This window comes from Orcinus orca, chromosome 7, assembly GCF_937001465.1.
Source record: "Orcinus orca chromosome 7, mOrcOrc1.1, whole genome shotgun sequence".
Classification (NCBI taxonomy): Eukaryota; Metazoa; Chordata; class Mammalia; order Artiodactyla; family Delphinidae; genus Orcinus; species Orcinus orca.
In genome coordinates, this window is record NC_064565.1 from 59717195 (window position 1) to 59740132 (window position 22938).

Genomic DNA, 22938 nt, shown 5'->3' on the forward strand with positions numbered 1-22938 from the left:
ACTGCCACAAATGATAGTATCCATTGTGCTTATTCTGTTTTGAGAAGCCAAAACTATCTGGAAATATGAGCTAGATTTTTTAAAGTTTTTTTTTTTAACATTGATAACAAAAATAGAAAATATACAGGGGGAAAGAGCCCTCTTACAATTACAACAAAAAAATTATATGAAATACCTAGGAATAAATTTAGCCAGAAATGTACAGGACTGATATTAAGAAAGCTATACAACTCTACAGAGGAGCATGGAAGATAATTTAATAAATAGGAAGACAGTACCTGGGTTTCTGGAGCTGAAGATTCAATATTGTAAAAAAAATATAGGGCTTCCCTGGTGGCGCAGTGGTTGAGAGTCCGCCTGCCGATGTAGGGGACACGGGTTCGTGCCCCGGTTTGGGAAGATCCCACATTCCGCGGAGCGGCTGGGCCTGTGAGCCATGGCCACTGAGCCTGCGCGTCCGGAGCCTGTGCTCCGCAACAGGAGAGGCCACAACAGTGAGAGGCCCTCGTACCGCAAAAAACAAACAGAAAATGTAAATTCTCGCCAAAATTAAAGTAATTCCAATCAAAGTTCCAAAAATGTCTTTGGGGAACTTGAACAAATAATTTTAAAGTTCATCTGGAAGAATAAACATGCAGAAAGTACCAAGAAAATACTGCAGGGGAAATGTGTGCTGTTGATTGTGGGGGCGTAGGGTTAAGGAGGGTTGGGGTAGTCCTTGCCCTTCCATACATTACAATACTCTAGAAAGCAAATATATCCTGGCCATGTCTATAGTGCCAGGATATACAGTCAAAGCACTAGAACAGAATAAAAAGTCCAGAAACTAGTCAAATTATATATAAGAATTCCATTTGTAATAAAGCTAGTATTTCAAATCAGTAGGTTAAGACTGGCCTATTCAAAAAAGCGTATTAAGAAAAGGGGCTACCTATTCAGAAAAAATAGTTATATCCCTATTCTATCTAACACCAAATAAATTCCAGATGAATTAAAGTTTTTAATGTAAAAATACTTTTTATAGGCTTAGAAAAAATATAGGTGAATACTTACTAAAAAGTGGGGTAGAAAAGACTCTTTTAAACATTATACCAAAGCCATAAAATATAAAAGAAAAAGACTACTTGATTGCTATAGGAATGTACAGGATGATATACTATAAAAGACACTCATGGAAATAAATGCAAAATATTAGAATGTGTTAATATGATTAATATATAAGGAATGTTTAGAAAATAATTAGAAATGACCTCAGTAGAAAATGTGCTAATACATCAATGAGCATTCACAAAAGAAATGCAAATGGCCACTAAACACTTAAAAATGTTCATCACACTAATAATAAATAAATAACTTTGGGGGATGCTTATGACTGCAAGTATAAATAAATAATAAATAACTTTGGGGGATGCTTATGACTGCAAGTAACAGAAGACACTATTCAAACTGGCTCAGATAAATAGAGCATGTTATCTCTCAGAACTAAGTCCAGAGGTTGGGCAAGTTCCAGGTATGGTTTCAGTTCTATAATGTCATCAAGGACCCAGGTTCATGCCATTTCTCCATCTTGCTCTAAATAGCATCACCTTCATTCTAAGGCTGGTTCGCTTTGTTAATTACAAAACAGCTGCAGCAGTTCCAGGCATCACACTGGCATGGCAATATCCAGAGCAGGAAAAGGATCATCTCTTTCTTATGCCTCTTTTTAGTGATGAGGAAACTTTTTCACAAGTTCTTCAACAGACTTGCTCTCAGATTTCACTGGCCAGAACTGGGTCACAAACTATTCCTAAACCAGTCTCTGGTAAGAGAATGAGTTCCTATGATTACCTTAGACCTTTTGAGGTTCTCAAAGTGTGGTCTACAGATCCCTAGGGGCCCCCAAGACACTTTAAGTGGGTCTGCAAAAGGTCAGAATTATTTTCACAATACCATCAACATGTTATTTGCCTTTTTACTGTGGTGACATTTGCACTGATGGTGTACAGGCAATGGTGGATAAAATTGCTGGGACCTTGGTCTGAATCAAGGCAGTGGCACCAAACTATACTAGAGGTCATGCCTTCCTTACCAACCATGCATTTGAAGAAAAAAAAGAAAAAACCAGTTTCACTTTAGCATATCCTTGATGAAGCAATGAAGACTGTTTTCATGGAACCCCATTTTTACTTTGGCATTTTCTCAAAAACAAAGTAAGCCTGTCAAGAAAACAACTGACAGCATTTGTTGCCATTGATAAAATTCAAGCTTTCAAGCAAAAATTAGAATTTTGGAAACCCTGTGTCCACCACTGTGAGCTTAACAGCTTGCTGACACTTAAACACTGTTCTGATGAGAATAAAGTATTTTTGATATTGTATAATGAAATGTGTCAACATTTGGAAGACGTGCACAACTCAGTGAACCAATATTTTCCAGATGGCCAACATATGATATCACAAAATCATGCATGGGTAAAAGATCCACTCAAAGTGCAAGACAGACCAATGGATTTTAATGTAACAGAGTAGAAAAAGTTCACAGGTTTGATTTCAAATATTATATTGCAATTAACCTTTAAGAAACTAACACATGGACCTCCCTGGTGGTGCAGTGGTTAAGAATCTGCCTGCCAATGCAGGGGACACAGGTTCGAGCCCTGGTCCAGGAAGATCCCACGTGCTGCGGAGCAACTAAGCCTGTGTGCCACAACTACTGAAGCCCGTGAGCCTAGAGCCCGCGAGCCACGACAGGAGAAGCCACCATAATGAGAAGCCCCAGCTCGCTGCAACTAGAGGAAGCTCGCTGCAACTAGAGGAAGCTCGCGCGCAGCAACGAAGACCCGACGCAACCAAAAATAAATAAATAAATAAATTAATTAATTAATTAAAAAAAGAAGCTACCACTTACTGGGATTTAGTGTAGTATTAAAGGAGATTCTTCACACTCATCTGAATAGACTTTTAAAGTACTCCGTCCCTTTCTAGCTACTTATATATCTGTGTGAGATCAGATTTTCTTCATATATATCAACTGGAACAACATATCATAATAGACAGTGCAAAAGCAAATATAAGAATCTAGCCATCTTCTTTTAGGCCATACATTAAGGAGATATGCAAAAATGTAAAACCATCCTACTCTTCTAATTTTTTTCTTTTGGAAAATACTTTTAATAAAAAGGGTATTCATACTAATATGCAATAGGTTTATTATTGTTTTAAAAGGACTTAAATAAATAAATTTTTTCTTAGGTTTAATTTCTAATACAGCAAACAATGATAACTATGATCCATATAAACAAAAGCTCTTGGGGGGGCCTCTATAATTTTTCAGAGTGTCAAGTGGTCCTGAGACCAAAAAACTTGAGAACTGCTGCCATAGATTAATTTTCTGGGGTGACATGGAGAGCAGAAAGTCCACCAATTAAAAAAAAAATTGGTGCAGTGGGTTACTGACCATCATTTTGGCAAAGGTGGAACGTTGTGATCAGTGTTTGTGCAAGAACAAGCATCCTCACACATTGCCAGGGAGATTGTACCAAGAGACCTTTCCTGAGGGAACTTTGGCAATACACATGAACATGTTTAAAGAAGAAATCTGATGGAAATTTCCATTTCTAGAAATATATCCTAAGAATATAATCAGAAGAATATATTAAGGATTTGTCACAGCATTATACTGAAAAACTGCAAACAATCCAAATATTCATCTTTAGAGGACTAAATTATTGTACACCTATATAAAGGAAAATTATGTAGTTGCTTAGAATGTTGCTAAAAACCTAAAGTTGTTGATATGGAAAGAAGTCCATGATTTATTAGGTAGAGTAAAAAAGGTACAAAAGAGTACCTATGGTATGATCTCATTTTAAAAAATTAGTACACATACCAACACCTATGTGTATGCATAGAGAAAGTCTGGAAGAGTTTATGGTAGTTCCCTTTGACTGAAAGGCTCAAGGAGATCCTTATATTTTCTTCTTCATGTGTCTCAAAATGTTCTTTTCGAGAAAACTCAAATTACTTTTATAATCAGAAAATATAAAAATATTTTAAAAACCAGTAACTATATACATTCTATATACTATCCACGCTTGGGAAGGAAGGGGGAAAAAAAGATGATACGGGCAGTAGTGACAGTAACACTAAAAGGTTACAAAATTTTCTGATGGTCACCCATTTCCATGGAGGAAAAGATGCCATGAAGTTTGTAAGAGTTTGGTTAGTGGGACCCAGACAGAATGCTGTAGTTGGCTGGATTCAGGACCCAAATACCTTAGGGTCAAAGAAGTCTAAAGAAAGGCTACTTTTAAAAGACGCCAATTTGTTAGACCAGGTGAGGCAGACAATTGCAGATGCTGAGAAGGTGGGGTAAAAAAGCTGGAAAGAGAAAGAAATTGGAAAAAGCAAAGAGGAGAAGGTGTAAAACAGACAAATAAAACCACATTAGAATATCAAATTCCAGTTATCCAGAAACTTCCTATTCACCAGCTAGGGAGGTGCTTCCTACACTGCTGTGTGACATTATGGCTGCTGTCTCTTTCCATTTGGTAACTGTGTTTCCGATGTGCTAGAACCTTTTCATTTATAGTACTTGTTAATCATCAGGCAGCACACACAGATGGCACCAGTCAGGTCTGCCCAGCCTAGCTGCTGGGAAAGCTTGTGCACCCTCTGCTGGTCAGCTCCACACCAGGACAAGAGGGTCTGTGTCTGTAGGAGACAACTTCTAAATGACAGGAATACACTTTTGTGTTCTCTATACAGCCAATTTCAGTGAAGAGTTTGGAAAACATTTCCTGAAACTGCCGCCTCAAAGAGACAATTCCAGATTAAAACAATGCCTTCCTTTGTTACAACAAAGAAAAACATCATAACAACTGAAGTCCTATGAGAAAATATACCATCTAAAGCATCTTAAATTCGAATGACTTCAGTTTATTACATAATAAGTAAGTAAAGGTGTGCAGATGACTGCAACAGTTAATATGACTATAAAGCTCCATGAGAATTCTACTCTGGTTGAAAACCTGAGATTATCATAACAAATAATACTTGTACAGGTTTCACAACTTACAAAGAGCTCTCACATTCATTTTCACACCTAATCCTTACAACAACTCTATAAGCAAGAGAGGAAGGCAGGGCAAGCATTTCTGTTATCACCATTTTACAGATGGGAGCTGAGGCTCAAAGGGGTTAATGAGTGGCCTTGATCACACAGCTACAAGAACCCACACTCCAAGCAGGTCTCCTGACTCCAGATTCTACGTTCTTCTCAGAGCTCTATTCTACCTGAGCTGCTGATCTATAAGGGGTTTTCTGAAGAGTTGGTATGTATTCTACGCAGAGAAGTAAAAGGCCTAAAACATATGTTTCTATAATACATTCATTCCATTTTGTTTCAAATATCACCAAAATTTTAGGTGCTGAACCCTAAATCTGAGGGGTTTGCACTGCAGGCAGTGCTTTGTCCTAAAAGAACATCAGTTTAACAAGGGAAGTGGATATTTTAATAAGGAATCTACTGAAAACCAAAGTTAACGTCAGAATCTCTATGTTGGCATGTCTAGGCCCATAAAAAGTATCCTGTCAGGTTTCATGGCTTCTGCATTCACTCAGTCAATACTATATATATGTAGCAGGAAACTGGGGTTGGGAATCCTCAAGTTCTGGTCCTACTTTCTCTTGAATGTTTACCATCTTGATAATTTTTCCCTTATAAGCAAAACATTATGAATACTGTTTTGTCAGAGTGCCAAGCTAAAACTCAGTATGCTGAAGGAGAGTCATTGAAATTCAGCTATAATCACAGAGATCCCCAAAGCTAAAGAGCAAAGCAAAGTAGTAATAATAGACTCAAACAATTATATAGTGCTGGCTATGTGCCAGGCATTACTCTAAGTGCTTTACATATATTAAGTCATTTAGTCCCCCCAAGAACCCATTTAACAGATAAGTAAATTGAGGCACATAGAGGTTAAGTAATTCTAGTTAGGGTAACCAGGTTCACACACTAATAAGTAGTGAGGCTGAGATCTGAACCCAGGCAGGCTGGTACCTGAGCTCATCTTCCTTCCAGGACACCACATTACATTTCGCCATCAAGTCTCCCTAGGCTCCTCTTTGGCTCTAACAGTTTCTCAAACTTTCTTTGTTTTTGAAGACCTTGACAGTTTTTAGGAGTACTGATCAGTTATCTTTAGAATACCTCTCAGTAAATATGCATCAGATGTTTTTCTCATGATTAGACTGGGGTTATGGGCTTTAGGGAGGAAAACCACAGAGGTAAAGTGCCATTCTTATCACATCATATCAAGGGTACGTGGTATGAACATGACTCACCACTGTTGATATTAACCTTGATAAATTGGCTGAGGTAGTGACTGACAGGTTTCTACTGTAAAGTTACCAACCCCCCTCTTTTCCATACCATATGCTTTGGCAGGAAGTCACTATGCACAGCCAACACTTAAGGAGAGGGCAGTTATGCTCCACCTTTTTAAGGGTGAAGTGTCTACATAAATTATTTGGAATGTTTTTGCAAGGGAGATTTGTTTCTTCTCCCCCATTTATTTGTTCAATCACTTGTTTATATCAGTACAGTCTCATAGATATTTATTTTAAACTTTGGGTTATAACCCAATACTACTTTATTTTGTTGTTCAAACTATTCCTGCTTTGCCAATTAAGAGCTCTTTCTGGGGCTTCCCTGGTGGCGCAGTGGTTTGAGAGTCCGCCTGCCGATGCAGGGGACACGGGTTCGTGCCCCGGTTTGGGAAGATCCCACATGCCGCAGAGCGGCTGGGCCTGTGAGCCATGGCCGCTGGGCCTGCGCGTCCAGAGCCTGCGCTCCGCAACGGGAGAGGCCACAGCAGTGAGAGGCCCACGTACCGCAAAAAAAAAAAAGAGCTCTTTCTGTTGTTTCCTATATCCTTTTGACACATTCCCATCATTGTATTTTTGAGCACTTCTTTACTTTCTGGCACTACAAGATGTTGCAGACTCTTGTATATTCCTTGACCCAGTCCTAGAATCAGCCATTTCCTCTAAAGAGTGTTGGGACTTCCCTGGTGGCGCAGTGGTTAAGAATCTGCCTGCCAATGCAGTGGACGTGGGTTCAATCCCTGGTCTGGGAAGATCCCACATGCCGCGGGGCAACTAAACCTGTGCGCCACAACTACTGAGCCTGCGTTCTAGAGCCCGCGACCCACAACCACTGAGCCTGCGTGCTACAACTATGGAAGCCTGCACACCTAGAGCCCATGCTCTGCAACAAAGAGAAGCCACCGCAATGAGAAGGCCGTGCACCACAACGAAGAGTAGCCCCCGCTCACCGCAACTAGAGAAAGCCCGTGTGCAGCAATGAAGACCCAACACAGCCAAAAATAAATAAAATAAAATAATTTATTAAATAAATAGAGTGTTTGTTCCTTTTATTGGAGAATGGTCTGGGTGCTGGGTGTGCTCTTTGCTACTGCGCTGTCCTTGCTTCTAGGCCCTCTCAACTGACAAAGCAAGGAAACATATGTGTGTATACTAAACCATGTATATACACATATCTTTATCTATAAATGTTTCATATGTATCCATCTGTATCTATAGTACGCTAACTAGAGTTTATACTAATGTCTCCAATTCTAATCCATTACCACATGGATCATTCTAGCCTTCCCCACTTGGTTGTCTATAACCTCCCACTCCAACAGTAAGAAATCTGGTTGCCATCATCCACCATGCAGCTATTAATTGTTTAATTCCAGTACTCATGTGTAGTAGTTTCAGAATTATTAACCCATACCTCTGTGGGAAACTTTTATCAACTAGAGGACAGTGCTTATGTATAGTTCCTACTGCTTTTAGTCTTACAGTCTCCTTTTCAAAGTTACTTAGGTCAGCACCTTTTCTCTTGCCCCTTTCGGTGAGATCACCGCATACATTTGTAATACAGTTAGATTCTTTTGTCACCGTCTGCATTATATCCTGGAACCCCCTCTTCTCCTTCTTTTTTAAATTTTGCATACATTAAGTTTTACTCTTTGTGCTGTAAAGCTATATGGGTTTTAATAAATGCATAGTCTGGGACTTTCCTGGCACTCCAATGATTAAGACTCCATGCTTCCAATGCAGGGGGCATGGGTTTAATCCCTGGTTGGGGATCTAAGATCCTGCATGCCGTGCATGGCACTACAGGAAAAGAAAAAAAAAAAAAAAGGAAAGAAATGCACAGTGTTATGTATCCATTACAGTATCATACGAAATTTCTCTACCCTAAAAAAAAACCAATGCTCTGTGCTACTTAATCAACCTTCTCTCTTCCCCAAACTCTCTACAACAGTGTGTTCATGTTTATAAATTCATGTGATTCACTTCAATCCCGTTTCCACTTAGCAGATGATTGAAGGAAACAGAGTAAATGGCTTAGTCAAAATTTCACTATGTGATGCTGCTACCACTTGTGCCTTGTGACTCCTGATGTGATGCTCTTTCTACCATACAACTCCACTTCCTTGATTTCAGCAGGGAGAGGCATGGTTGTGCACACAGACAAGAAGAAGAGAGGACAGAAATGGTGCTAAGTGATCGTATCTTACATTAATGGAAGCTTTTACACTAAAAATATGAGAAAGTAGAATTCTTGTTCTGGTAATTTGGTGAGCCTGATACCCCCAAAACCTTTCTGCTATAAAATATTCCCAAAAGCCTGGACAAATACATTAAAAAATATATCTTGTTAAATATCGATACATCAGTGAGCCAGCAAGAAAGAAAGAGAAACCCTCAGAGACCAAAAGCTAGCAAAGATCCAAAGAGCTGAGAGAGCAATGAAGCCAGCAGTTGCCCAAATTCCACAGTGTTTAAAAAACAAAACACATCACCAAAACTTATCTAAACTCAAGTTTGGTTTAACATTAGAAAATATATTTATGTAATTACCACATTATCAGATTACAGGAAAAAAATTACATTATCACCTCAGCAGTTACAGACAAAGTCTTTGATAAAATTCAACACCCATTCATGACTAAAAATAAAATGAACAAGACTTTTAGCAAATATGGAATGGATGAGAAGTTCATTAACCTGATAAAAGGTAGCTACCAAAAACCTACAATGTCATCCTTAATGGTGAAATATTAGAAGTATTCCATTTATAAACATGAATAAGACAAGGATGTCCATTATCACTGGTTCTATTCAACACTGCACTGATCCTGGCCAACATAGTAAGAAAAGAAAGAGGAAAAAAAGTAAAAGAATTGAGAGGGAAGTAACAAAACTGTCACAGTTTCCAGAGGACATGATTATCCATGTAGAAAAATCCCCCAAACCTTACAAATGACAATTATTGCTATTAAAGATAAATGTTGGCAAACAAAAGATCAATATACAAAAACAATGTTGCTAAACATAAGATCAATATACAAAAAGACAACTGCATGTTTGCATACTAGCAAAAATATAGTGATAAGACCTAATTTGAAAATATACCATTCACACAACAAAGACCCAATGCAGCCCCCCCAAAAAAATTAATTAAAAAAAACATATACCATGTACAACACTGACCAAAAATATAATGTACTTAGAAAGTTGCAAAATATGCAATCCATTAATAAAAAGATTATAAAATTTCATTAAAAGACACTAAAAAGATCTAAATAAATGGAGAGACATACTGTCTTCAGAGATAGGATAATTTGATATGGTAAAGATGTCAGTTCTCTTCAAATTGATAAGTAGATTTAATGTCATCCCAATCAAAATTCCAGTAAGGTTTTTGTAGAACTTAAGCAGATTTAAAAATGTATATGAAAGTGCAATTGCAAAAAAGAAATAAGATCCTCCTGAAGAAAAGGAATAAGGTAGAGGACTTGCTGTACCAGCTGGAAAGGCTTATTATAAAAGTGGTCAGGTATTCATTAACCCAGGGAGAGAAAAATAGAATAGACCAGAAAATAGAGCCTAGAAATACACTATGAATGTAAACTCGATATATAACAGAGTTAGCACTACAGATCTGTGGAGAAATGAGGGCCCCTCCAATAAATGGCTCTGGGACAAGTAGTCATCAGTGTACAAAAAAAAGAGAGACAATAAATGGGTGTTAGTTTAAGGTGCTTAGTTTGGGGTAATTTGTTACACAGCAATAAAAAAAGAACACCTTTTTTAATGTGTGTACCAAAACACAGGTTTAAGGTCTATAGAAGCACTTTTCTAGGAATAAAAAGCCCAAAAGAAACAAAAGCCCAGCCAGTAGAAGATGGATAAATAAATTGTAGTAAATTCACACAATGAAATACTATATATTGGTAAAAATAAATGAAATGAACTACAGGTACTCTGTCAAGTGTAATGCTGAAGCAAAAATAGACAACTTGTAGAAGAGTACATATATGCAGTATGATTCAATTTATATGATGTTCAAAAACATTCAAAACTTAATGTTTTATTTATATAAAGAAGAAAGAGGGATCCAGGAACAACGATGGACACATAGGAGATGTCAAAGTTTTAGGTAATGTTCTGTTTTTTTAAAGTTGATGATAGCTATCTGGGTATTCATTTTATAATTATTATTTATATATTATGCTATGTTACCTATACATATTCTTTTGAATAAATAAAATATTTTTTTAAATAAGAGGAATAGTTTGTAAACTTTACTATCAATCCTTTAAACCTAAATCTTTCTGGACTTTGTATATGAATGAATCTACTACATGTTCAGATATATATCATCAAAATATACTGAGAAAAAATAAAAGAACCAAATTTATGGTTAAAAGCCTCAATAATTTCAAAATAAATTTCCAAAAGTGACTCACTCTCACCTGAACTACTACAATTACCTGCTAACTGGTCTCTCTACTTCACTCTTGTCCTGATGCTGTACCTAACTATCTCTTTAAGGGAATGTAGTATCACTCCAGAGATTTTTCCCATCACATTGCCATGGGCTCACATGCTCTGACCCCTGCCTACTTCTGGGACCTGATTTTATTCCTCTCTTCCCACATGCCCCAGCCATAGACCAAATCCTAACATTCTCCAGCATTAATGTCTATAATGCTAATGTGTACATTTAATGAAATCTTGGCATCTTTCATTGACAGCACATCGTGAGTATTTCCCAGCTTTCCATTTGTTCTGGGGAATTTGGGGATGTTGATTTGTGGTTCTGCTTTATCATGATTTCACTTGACTCTTTACTTCATCTTTAATATCTACTACATCAGAAGTCCTGTCAGTTCTACTTTCAAAATAAATATATCCTGAATCTGTTCCCTTCTTTCCATCTCTCCTGCCACCACTCTAGTCCATCTATCATCTTTTTTTTTTTTTTTTTTTTTTTTGCTGTACGCGGGCCTCTTACTGTTGTGGCCTCTCCCGTTGCGGAGCACAGGCTCCAGACGCGCAGGCTCAGCGGCCATGGCTCACGGGCCCAGCCGCTCCGCGGCATGTGGGATCCTAACGGACCGGGGCACAAATCTGCGTCCCCTGCATTGGCAGGCGGACTCTCAACCACTGCGTCACTAGGGAAGCCCCCATCTATCATCTCTTATCTGGACCAATGCAACAGCCACCATCACCATTCTTGTGCCACTGCAGTACACTATAGCCACAATGACCTTATTATAACAAATTAGATCACATTACACTCCTTCTTCAAAGTGTCCTATGGCTTCCCATCACAACAGAATAAAATCCAAAATTCCTTATACCCGATGTGACTTGGTCCCAGCCTACCTTGGCAAGTTCACTTCCCTCATGCACACTAAAGAATCACACTAGCCTTCTCATAATTTTAGAATAATCCAACGTTGTGATTGCTTTAGGGACCCTGAATTGGAGCATCCCTCTGCCTAGACTACTCTAACCTTAGTTCATGCAGATTGGCTCATCCTCATCATTCAGGGCTCAGTTCAAACTCCACTCTTCAGAGAGGCCTTTCCTGACCATCTGGGTACAGTAGGGCTCTCAACCACTCACTGTCGAGCACATCACTCTGTTTTCTCTTCTTCCCAGCACTTTATCACTACCTGAAAATCTAATTTTTAAAATCTATGTATTGTCTGTCTCTCCCAACACGTGAGGACCTTGTTCCCTGTTCATTGTTATACCCTATGCCGAAATAGCTGCCAGCACATTGTAGATGAAAATAATTACATGTTGAGTGAATGACCTCTTGTGGCCTTGGTTCAAATTTCTTTGTCTCTGAACAAATGTTCAGGTTTAATAACCAGAGTGTTTTATACATTTATTCTGTTATGCCTCTTTAAATGACGTATGTGAACAAAAAGCATTTTATTAACTTCTGAACTCACATGTCCTCTTTTCTGTCTTTAAAGTATCATGGCAAGGATGGTTAAGTATTCTCTAAACATCACACAGACACAGAATGAAAAAAAAAAAAAAAGAACTAATGTTTGTTTTATGCCCCAAATTAAGAGAAGTCATTTCCAAATCTTAACCTAGGGATATCGGTTCATGACATTTTACCTTCAACAAGAAAATATCTACTTTATAGGTAAAACTGTTAGGGATTAAAGTTTTTGTTGTTTGTTTGTGAATAAAAGAATCTTTATTTATTGATTGATTCCCATAGGTTTATTTTTTATTTTATTTTTTAACATCTTTATTGGAGTATAATTGCTTTACAATGGTTAGTTTCTGCTTTATAACAAGGGATTAAAGTTTTTAAAAAGTTATTTCTTTTTATGAATATTGTGGTTTCCTACTTACTTAAAGAATGAAGACTAAATCTGATTCTATGTTAAAAGTACTTAGTTGCTGACAATAGAATCTGTACAACATTGTTTTTAGAATAGCCCATTCATTCAACATACATATGCATCCTTAGCACACTGCCTAAAATGTGGTTACTGCATATGTATGTTGAATGAATGAATGGACCTCTCTAAACACAAACGTTGGGAAGACAGGCAAACAACAATTCTAATATAGTGCCACAACCAGTGTATGCAGAGTAACGTGTTAGAAGAGGCAAGGCTATAACTTGCCTTGTCTCTTCTAACATGTTAGAAGATGGAGCGGTAGGGAAAAGTGTGTGAGTGGAGCTGTGATACCTGGGATGAGTCTTGAGATAAACAGATAAGAGGAAAGGAAGTGCGCTCCAGACAAAGAAAATTTTAAATGTAAAGGCACCCTGGCTTGAGCAAGTAGGCAACATGTCAGAAGCACAAGAGCAAATGTGGGGCTTCCCTGGTGGCGCAGTGGTTAAGAATCCATCTGGCATTGCAGGGGACACGGGTTGGAGCCCTGGTCCAGGAAGATCCCACATGCTACAGAGCAATAAGCCCGTGCGCTACAACTACTGAGCCTGCATGCCGCAACTAATGAAGCCCACACACCTAGAGCCCGTGCTCCACAACAAGAGAAGACATCACAATGAGAAGTCCGCGCACCACAACGAAGAGAAGTCCCCGCTCACCGCAACTAGAGAAATCCTGCAGGCAGCAATGAAGACCCAATGCAGCCAAAAATAATAAATAAGTTAATAAATTTTTTTTAAAAAGCACAGACTCTAAAAAAAAAAAGAGCAAATGTGAAGGACGGGCAAAGGTGAGGCTGAAAATGTGGGCAAGATGCAGATAGTAAAGTGCCCTGTATACTACACTAAGGCATTCAGATTTTGTCCTATAAGGCACCTATACTGACCTCGAGGAATTCGTATTATGTAGCCTCGAGGTTATGAGATTTCTCTAGAGAAACGTTTTATTTTTAATTTGTTAAAAATCTAAATAAAAAAAAATTTTTGAACAAAAGGATACTCTGGATCACCTGGATGACTACCTTTTAATTGATTACAGTACTGTCACAAGATTTCAGTTCACACGTTTGTGTTTAGGACTGCACTGGCAAACAAGTGGTTTATCATTGGCACAGGTTTAATGAGAGACATGGAGACTTTTACGTAAATGATATTTGTCAAGTGAAGGTCAAATGAAATCATGACACAATGAACAAAGGAAGATTTTTACACTGGTTTAAATAAAGAAAAGAGGTGAAGTCACTGAGTAATCTCTCAACATAAGGACAATGCGGACAGGCCTTTCTGTAAGGAATTTATGCCCTGGAGGACAGTGAAGGTTTACATTTTAGAGCAGGATAGGTCCAGCAAAAACAGTCTCATTGTTAACAATAAATAAGCATTCATCAGAATTTATTTGTTTTATAGTTTTGCTTCATTTAATGTACAACCATTTATACCGAACATATTTTAAGCTCACCATAGAGAATCCTAGGTATCTACTTAGGTTTGAGAAATTCTGCTCTGGGTGATGGGGAGCCACTGAAAGATTAAATAGGGAAATGACAGATTTGTGCTTTAGAAAAATCACTCTGGCAGCAGTGTGGAGGGTTGGAATTGAAAGTATTTAAGTAAGGCAGAAAGGAGGCTACTTAACATAATAATGTGATAAAATGGTGAGGCCCTAAATTACTCCGGGGGGGGGGGGATATGAAGAGGAGATGGATAACAGAATCAAAAGCACTTGGTTGAGGGTGACAGAAAAGAGGGCATCTAGGATGACTGTCCCTTGGGTGACTTGGTGGTGAGATACAGACCACTGGGAGACAAACAAGTTGGGGTGAAGGGGAAGGAGAAAAAAAGAGGTGACCAATTCAATTCAGCAATGATTTGAATTTCATTTTCGCCAAAGAAAACCCAGTTATCTTTTCTGGGTTCGTTTTCTCAGTGACAGCTGCATTCATGAATTACCAAATTAACTATTATAGCGCTCTCTAAAAATATACAAAGCACTCCACAGTATGCTGTAAATAAGTCATGAAAAAATCAGCAAAAGCCCAGGCCCTAAAGGAAATTCAGCAGAGTTAAAAAGAGAGATGACAAATTTTTCCTAAACACTTAAAACCAATGCACTCACCCAGTATTGTACTTTTTGCTCTGTCAGTCAAATGCAATCACTCCCTAGCCCACGTCTGAAGAGGCCACGTGGGAGATGCAAAGACACCACCCTCAAGGCACTTAAAAGCAAAGCAGGGGCCCTCGTCTGGTGCATGATTACTGAAACCTTAGTGTGGTAGGAATGTCATATCCTCAATGACCCAGCCCTTGAGGATATGACAGGAACCTTGACCCTACAGGCAGGGCTAGTCACAAAGTTATCTTTTACTTAGAAGAATCAACGTGGAGTACCCTAGGCAGTTCAATAACAATGTAAATATTTCATATTTCATTCCCGATAAGGAGGGGAAAAAAAGGCGAGTAAGGACAATGCAGCAATTATCGCAAAACCAGCCTGCGTCTCTGCGGACCACAAAAGGGCGGGCCTCCGCGAAAATAATTCAACTCTAGTTTGGTGGGAATGCCAGCACCTTCACCACTAACTCATAATAACAAAAGCATAGTGTTTACGGACCCAAAAGGTTTAACCGTACACCTCATCCACAACGTCCAACGCGTGACTGAAGGGAAAGCCGAGGGCGTACCTTTCTTTAGCACAGGACGCTGCCTTCGGGGGAGAGGGGCGGTAGCACACGACACCGCCACCCTCTCGGCGCCCGGTCAGGGCCTCTCAGAGCAAAAGTCGGGGGCTGAGAGACGTAAGGGTACCGGGGCGGCAAGGGACGCACCCCTGAACGCAGGGCTTGAACAGGTAACGGGGACCAAGAGGCTGCAGCACAGCGCCCCCAGGGTTCTCCCCTGGCGCCGCGTGCTGAGCCGGAAAGGCGCGCCAGCCCTACGGCGCAGCCTCCGCCGGGGCCAGAGGAGGCAAGGCCGGGCGGAGCCGCGGCCGGTTGGAGGCGGGGCCGGGGCAAGCGCTCGCTCCCCGCTGCCTTGTGGGGGTTGTAGTTCTGGACAGAAGTCAAGATGCCTCCGAGGGCACTGGGAACTACATTTCCCAGTGAAGGAACGGCTCCGGCGGACCGCGCGTTACGGTCGTCGCAGTGCCGGCCGCCGGGTCCGGAGCCGGAGAGCGTTTGAGGGGCCAGCCAGGAAGGGAGTTTCTTTTCCTTCCCAATTGCCCGGTCTCGGGCGGCGCCGGCTCTGCCTAACCTCGCCTCACTGCCGTGCGCCCCCGGCCCGGCTCCGGGTGTCAGCTTTTTCTGGGCCCCTCGGGGAGTTGGGGCCTGGAGGTTCGGAGGTAGCGGCTGCTGCCCGGCGTCGGAGTGAGGGGCGCACCCCTCTTGGGCCCTGCCAACTCCGCCACCGGCCCGCACCTCCATGGGCCCAAGCCAGAAGCCCAACGTGTGCCGCAGGCTGAGTCGCCGGGCGCTGGGCTTCTTCTCTCGGGACGCGGGCGTGGTGCAGAGGACGAACCTGGGTATCCTGCGGGCGCTGGTGTGCCAGGTGACCGCCCGCCGGCCGGGAGCCGAACCAAGGGCAGCGGGGCGATTGGCGGAGGGTGGGGCTAGGGGTGGGAGTCAAGCTTCCGGCAGGGGTGCAGTTTTCACGCAATACAGCCCCGCTTTAAGATCACCCTTGATGGGCAGGGTGATCCAGGCCTTGAACCTGGAGGATTAGTAAATAGCCTTTAATAGAACCGGCACATGCTTTTACTTTTAACTTTCTTATGTCTTATTGCAGACAGTTTTTTTTCCTAAAAATTGGTCACCCCACTTAAGCCAAAACGTGAAGGCAGAGTGAGGAAGAATTGAACATAATGTTTTTTTAAGAACGTACATGAAATTACTTTGAAAACTGTAAATGTAACTATCCAACTTAAAATTGGTGCACAGTAGAAACTTAGGAGTTATTTGCTAAATCGAAATTCCTTGTGTCTTTCAGGAAAGTACTAAGTTTAAGAATGTTTGGACAACTCATTCCAAGTCACCTATAGCCTATGAGAGAGGAAGAATATATTTTGACAACTATCGGTTATGTGTCAGCAGGTATCTTTTTGGTGAAAGTTTTTGCTGTAATTCATTTGACTGTTGATCTTAACTCTAATTTTTATAGAAACACATGCCTACATTAGTGCTTAGTGAAATAGGAGAATGGAGAAATCGGTCCAAAATAAGGGTAGGGGGTAAAATGCATGTAATTTAAAAATCTTGTTAAATCTAAAGTTTGAGGTTTTATCCTTGTAAACACCAACTTAAAGCAAATTTATATTGCAGGCAAAATGACAGTTTGCTGAGTACAATGTAGTATTTTATTCTGCTTAAAAGATACCAGAGTCAAGAGATCCAGGTACCTACTAATTAGATGATGTTTTAGAGAAGACTTTCTGTGTTTTGTTTTGAAACTACTTGCCTTTGTTTTAGAAGGAAATTTTCAAACTTGCTCAAGTAGAGAATAGCATAGTGAACCCCATATATTCATTACCTAGATTCAAAAAGGATCAAGATTTTGCCATTTGCTTATCTTTTCCCACCCCCTTTTCCTTTATTCCTTTGCTAAATATTTTAAAGCATATTCCAAACATCATGCCATACTTAAGTTTGCTTCTCTAAAAAAATATGGCTATTTTCTTTTTCTTTTTTAAGAAAGAATTCACCATTTTAAAGTGTACGATGCAATGATTTTTACTTCCTTGAAATTCAATGAAAATGAATTTGATGAACCACTGATGGTTCATATAGACATCACTACAGTTAATTTTAGAACATTTTCATTACCTCAAAAAGAAACACTGTACCCTTTAGCTATCACCAGGATACCTTCATCACCCTCAGCCCTATGCACCTGCTAGTCTACTTTCTGTCTCTATAGATTCATCTGTTTTGGACATTTCAAAAAATTGAATCACATAATATGGGTTTTTGTGTGTGACTGGCTTCTTAGTAGATTACCAGTTTATTATAAAAGTTTATAACTCAAGAACAGCCAGATGGAAGAGATGCATAGGGCAGTGTATATGGGAAGGAGCGCAGAGCTTCTATGCTCTCTGAGCCTGCCACTCTTCCTGAATCTCCATGTGTTCACCAACCCAAAAACACCTCTCCTTTTCTAATATATATATTTAATGCCATACATTTCCCTCTAAGGACTGTTTTTGCTGCATCCCACAAATGTTGATACACTGTATATTCATTTTAAAATTTGAGAGCTTCTTTGATCCTTGTGTTAATTATAAATGTGTCATTTAATCTCCAAATATTTTGAGATTTTCCAGCTATCTTTCTGTTATTGATCTCTAATCTAATTCCACTGTGTTCTGAGAGCATATTTTGTATTATTTCTAGTTGTTTTAATTTGTTGAAGTGTACTTTATGGCCCAGAGTGTGGTCTATCTTGGTGAATGTTTCACGTGGGCTTGAGAAGAATGTGTATTCCCTTGTTGTTGGATGAAGTACTCTAAAGATGTCAGTTGGACCCAGCTGATTGATGGTACTGTTCAGTTCAACTATATCTTTATGGACTCTGCTTGTTGGATCTGTCAGTTACTGAGAGGTTGTTTTGAAGTCTCTAACTATATTAGTGGATTTGTCTATTTCTCCTTGTGTTCTGTAAGTTTTCATCTCACATATTTTGACATTCTGTTGTTAGATGCATACACATTAATGCCACTCTTTATCCCTGATAATTTTCCTTGTCAAAGTCTGCTGTGTCTGAAATTAATATGGCTACTCCAGCTTTCTTTGTTTCTTTGTCTTTTATTCTTTTTCTGCCTTCTCTGGTTTTAACTGAGCATCCTGTATGATTACATTTTCTCTCCACTTTAACATATCAATTATATTTCTTTTTTAAACTTTTTGGTGGTTGCCTTGGAACTTGCAGTATACATTTACAACTAATCTAAGTCACTTTCAAGTCACTTTCTCCTACTCTCTTCATGAGTAGTGCAGCTACCTTATAACAGAGTGTTTCTAATTCCTCCCTCCTGTCTTTTATAATATTGCTGTCATACATTTTACTTATCCATAAGCTATAATCATTGAATACCTTGTTGCTGAATACATTATTATAAACACATTTTTATCAGTTAAATCAATTAAGTATAAGAAAAACAATGGATTTTATTTTATCTTTATTTATTCCTTCTTTAACATTCTTCTTTTCTTTATGTAAATCTGAGTTTCTGACCTATATCATTTTTCTTCTCTCTGAAGAACTTCTTTGAGTTCTTAAGGCAGAACTTTCTTATAAGGCAGGTTCACTGACAACACATTCCCTCAATTTTTGTTTGTCTGAAAAAGTCTTATTTCTCCTCAACTTTTGAAGGATAACCTCTCAGGATACAGAATTCTAGGTTGGTGGGAGTTTGTTTTGTTTCATCACTTTAAATATTTCACTCCACTCTCTACTTGCTTGCATGGTTTCTGAAGAGAAGTCCAGTGTAATTCTTAACCTGTTCATCTGTAGGTAAGGTGATTTTTTTCCCTCTACCGTCTTTCAAGATGTTCTCTTTGTTTTTGATTTTCTACAGTTGGAATATGGTATGCCTAGGTATAGATTTTTTGGTATTTATCATGCTTGGTGTTCTGTAAGCTTCCTATGTATGTGGTTTGGTGTCTGTCATTAATTTTGGAAAATTTTCAGCCATTATTATTTCAGTATTTCTTCTGTTTTGTTCTCTTTCTTCTCCTTCTGGTATTCCCATTTTGTGTACATTACACATTTTCCAATTTACCACAGTTCTTAGATGTTCTGTTCTGCTTTTTTCATTCTTTTTTCTTTCTAGTTTGGGAAGTTTCTGTTGACGTATGTTCAAGATCACTGATTCTTTCCTCAACTGTGTCCAGTCTCCTGATAAGCCCATCAAAGACATTCTTCATTTGTATTATGGTGCTTTTGATTTCTAGCATTTCCTTTTGATTTTTCTTAGGATTTTTTTCTCTGTGATTAATTACCCATCTGTTCCTCCATGTCTCCACTTTTTCCATTAGAGTCCTTAGCATATTAATCATATTTATTTCAAGTTCCCAATCTGATAATTCTGAAACCTCCACCATAACTTGTCTGGTCCTCACACTTGCTTTGTCTCTTTAAACTTCGTATTTTGCATTTTAGCATGCCTTGCAATTTTTTGTTGAAAGTTGTACATGATGTATTGGATAAAAGGAATTGTAGTAAATAGGTCTTTAGAGTGAGATTAATATTTATCTGGCTAGGAGTTAGGCTGTGTTTGTTGTTTGCTGTCGCTGTAGGTGTCAGAGCCTAAAATTTTCTCTGGTGTTCTTGTTTTTGTCTCCCCAGTACTGACTCCAGCGGCTTGCTCCTGGGTTTTTGCTTCTAGTAAGCTGTGATTCTTGGTATCCACCTCTCTCTCCAGTTTTGGGGGCAGCAATTTGCCCTCTGACCTCAATTATCTGATGTAACTAATAAGAGTTGTTGATTTTCAGTTTGCTTACCTATTTTCTTGTTGTGAGGACATGACTGATGGACCAGAAACCAGAAGTTAGAGACAATGGTTTTTTAGGTAGTGTTTGAGATTTGTTCTGACCCTGGAGGGCTCCTCCCAGCAATCTTTTTCTGGTTCTCTCCAGCAAATTAGCCAGCCTACAGTTTAGCCTGTATGGCCAGTGAATCTACAGATCTCTACTCATTTGCCTTTCATCACAGCCTCCACTGGTTGTGAGAGTGCTCTTAGGCTAGAACTTCTCACTCTGTTACAAATGAAGTCAGTTTCTCTGGGAAGAGACTTGGAGCTGTCTGCTTTATGTCCTGCTTCTCCGCCAGGCAAAATCTTCAAGCCAAGGCTCTCAAGCTGGTGGGGGGAGAGGGTTAGTGGCACTTTTGCCTCTGAATGACTCCCTTACTCTAGCTGAGCACATGGGGTTGGGGCAGACATTAGCCTTGGATTTTCTTGCCACTCTCAATGTGGAACCACTGCTTTATGAGGTGGGATAAGGGTAATCAGAGCTCCAGTATTCTTAGGCATGGCAGGCCCAAGGTAGAGCCTCCGTCTCATGAGTAGGGGCTAGGCAGAAGGGAGTCCCACCTCTTGACTGCACTAACCTAGGACCCAGGCCCAGCAACGAGGAGGTGGAGGCTGGATGGAAAATGCTGTCATTCTACCCTTCGAGGGAAGGTAACCCTCTAGGAGCCGGGGGTTGAGGGAGCCCTGTGCTCTTGGCTATACCAGTCTGGAGTAGAGTTTTCATCTTGCTGAGCGAAGAATGGTGGAGAGGGAGCACATATTATTTCAAACACCATAGACTTTTACTGTTCTTACTGAGTTCTAGTAGATTTTTTTGAGTAAATGTTTTTTCATTTGTTATATGCCTCTAGGACCACTTCCAGAGACTTTAATTAGTTGTCCTTTTATAATTCTCACCATTTTACTGGGGAGCATGTCCATAGAGCTCCTCATACTCTCATGCTAGAAGTGGAAATCTGGACATCTTCTTATATCATCATAATGTCATTATCATGCCCAGCAAAATTAACAGTAATTCTTTGGTATCATTTAATGCCCGTATTGTAACTTTTCCAATTTAGAGATAGCTGCTTTAATTGAAAATTTTTAAAAAATCAGGGTAAGTGGCATTGATTGGTGATCCAGTGGTAAATACCATTGGAGTTCTTTAATATTCCATTCAGGGGTGTTTTACGCATAGGTTAGAATCATATATGAGGTTGCTTTCATTCCTGTGAAATTCTGTTTGGTTTAAACCTTTGAGTCAGTGAGAGTACATCAAAGTTGAATAAAATTGTCACCCTAAAAATTGTTTCTAGATAGTAGTTTAATTTTAAAGTTCATGAGTTTAAAAAAATGAAAACATCTATGTACACCTCTTAGTAGTAATCAGGGAAGTATATATTAAAGGTAAGAGACTATTTTTCATATCAAAAATACAGTGTTCAATATTGGCAGAAGTATAAGCTTATTCAGCCTTTCTGAAACACAACTTGGGAGTAAAAAAAAAAGCCTTAAAGGGTATTTCCTTTATTATCTACTAATTTGCATCGCAAATAAAGGAACTCTTTATCTAATTAATTTTCATTTTATGATGTTGGAATAACAGTTTATGAATGTGGAATTCAACAGAGATATTCATATTAAATGTTAAAGGATAAAGAAAGAATTCAGTATGCTCCAATTTTGGAAAGTGATCAGCAGGTGGGTATGTGTATATAAAGAAAAGCTAGAGGGAAATGAACCAAGATATTAATACTGAGCCAAAATGTTAATATTGGGTAGTTTTGTACTATTATAATTTATTTTAATTTATTATATATTTTAGATTTTTTTCTATGAATGTGTATTATGAATTTTGTGATCAGAAAAAAAATGTTAACATTTAATCAAGAAGAGGAAAACAAAGTAGCAAGTTGTATTTTTGGTATTCCGAATCTCTGAATTAAAAAAAAAACAAAACCCTCAAATCTGAGCAAACACTACCTCATTTATGAAGAAGAATAATCTCTTTTTTTTCCCCAGCGTTGCATCAGAGCCAAGAAAACTTTATGAAATGCCAAAATGTTCCAAATCAGAAAAAATAGAGGATGCTTTATTATGGGAATGCCCAGTGGTAAGATGTGTTTTTAGAGCACTTATTTCTAAAGCATTTTTAGCCTAGAAGAACAGATTATTGTTAATATACTGCATAAAGAAATAAAACTTAGGCATCATAGTGATTCTTAAACTTTGAAAGGAATCAAGAAGAGAGCATATCTTTTGATTATCATTTTTCCTCACGAAGTAATTCCTGTCCTAAAAAATTATATATTAATACTATGAATATATTTTTAACTTTTAATACCATTTGTAAATCTTGAAAACTAGAAAAAGTTATGAACTGATTAAAAGTTTTATAAGCAATATAAGCTAGTTTATAGTTATTCTTAGCGTTTAAGAGATTATTCTACTTAATATATTGAGACAATAAAATATTTATTTAGGGCAACAGTTACGTTATGTGACTTTTTTTTTTTGCGGTACGCGGGCCTCTCACTGTTGTGGCCTCTCCCATTGCGGAGCACAGGCTCCGGACGTGCAGGCTCAGCGGCCATGGCTCACGGGCCCAGCCGCTCCGCGGCATGTGGGATCTTCCCGGACCGGGGCACGAACCCGTGTCC

General features: G+C 39.0%; 2 protein-coding genes across 11 annotated transcripts in view; one reads left to right on the plus strand and one right to left on the minus strand.

The window, feature by feature from the left end:
• The window catches only part of METTL8 (methyltransferase 8, methylcytidine), a 139601-nt gene extending 123821 nt beyond the window's left edge, over window positions 1-15780 (minus strand). For all 7 annotated transcript variants that reach the window (XR_007478401.1, XR_007478402.1, XM_049712277.1 and 4 more), the window contains exon 1: window positions 15459-15780. The gene's annotated coding sequence lies outside the window, so the exon portion shown is untranslated. The remainder of the gene's footprint in view (window positions 1-15458) is intronic.
• A 137-nt stretch (window positions 15781-15917) lies between these two features.
• DCAF17 (DDB1 and CUL4 associated factor 17) overlaps window positions 15918-22938 on the plus strand; it is a 37091-nt gene continuing 30070 nt past the window's right edge. For 2 of the 4 annotated variants that reach the window (XM_049712270.1, XM_049712271.1), the window contains exons 1-4: window positions 15918-16320; window positions 16759-16862; window positions 20113-20151; window positions 22301-22391. In XM_049712270.1, the coding sequence (XP_049568227.1) occupies window positions 16195-16320; window positions 16759-16862; window positions 20113-20151; window positions 22301-22391 (360 nt within the window). In that variant the 5' untranslated portion in view covers window positions 15918-16194. Of the gene's footprint in view, window positions 16321-16758; window positions 16863-17090; window positions 17164-20112; window positions 20152-22300; window positions 22392-22938 lie in introns of those variants that run through there. The other 2 variants (XM_004267290.4, XM_033423565.2) reach the window with 2 other exon arrangements.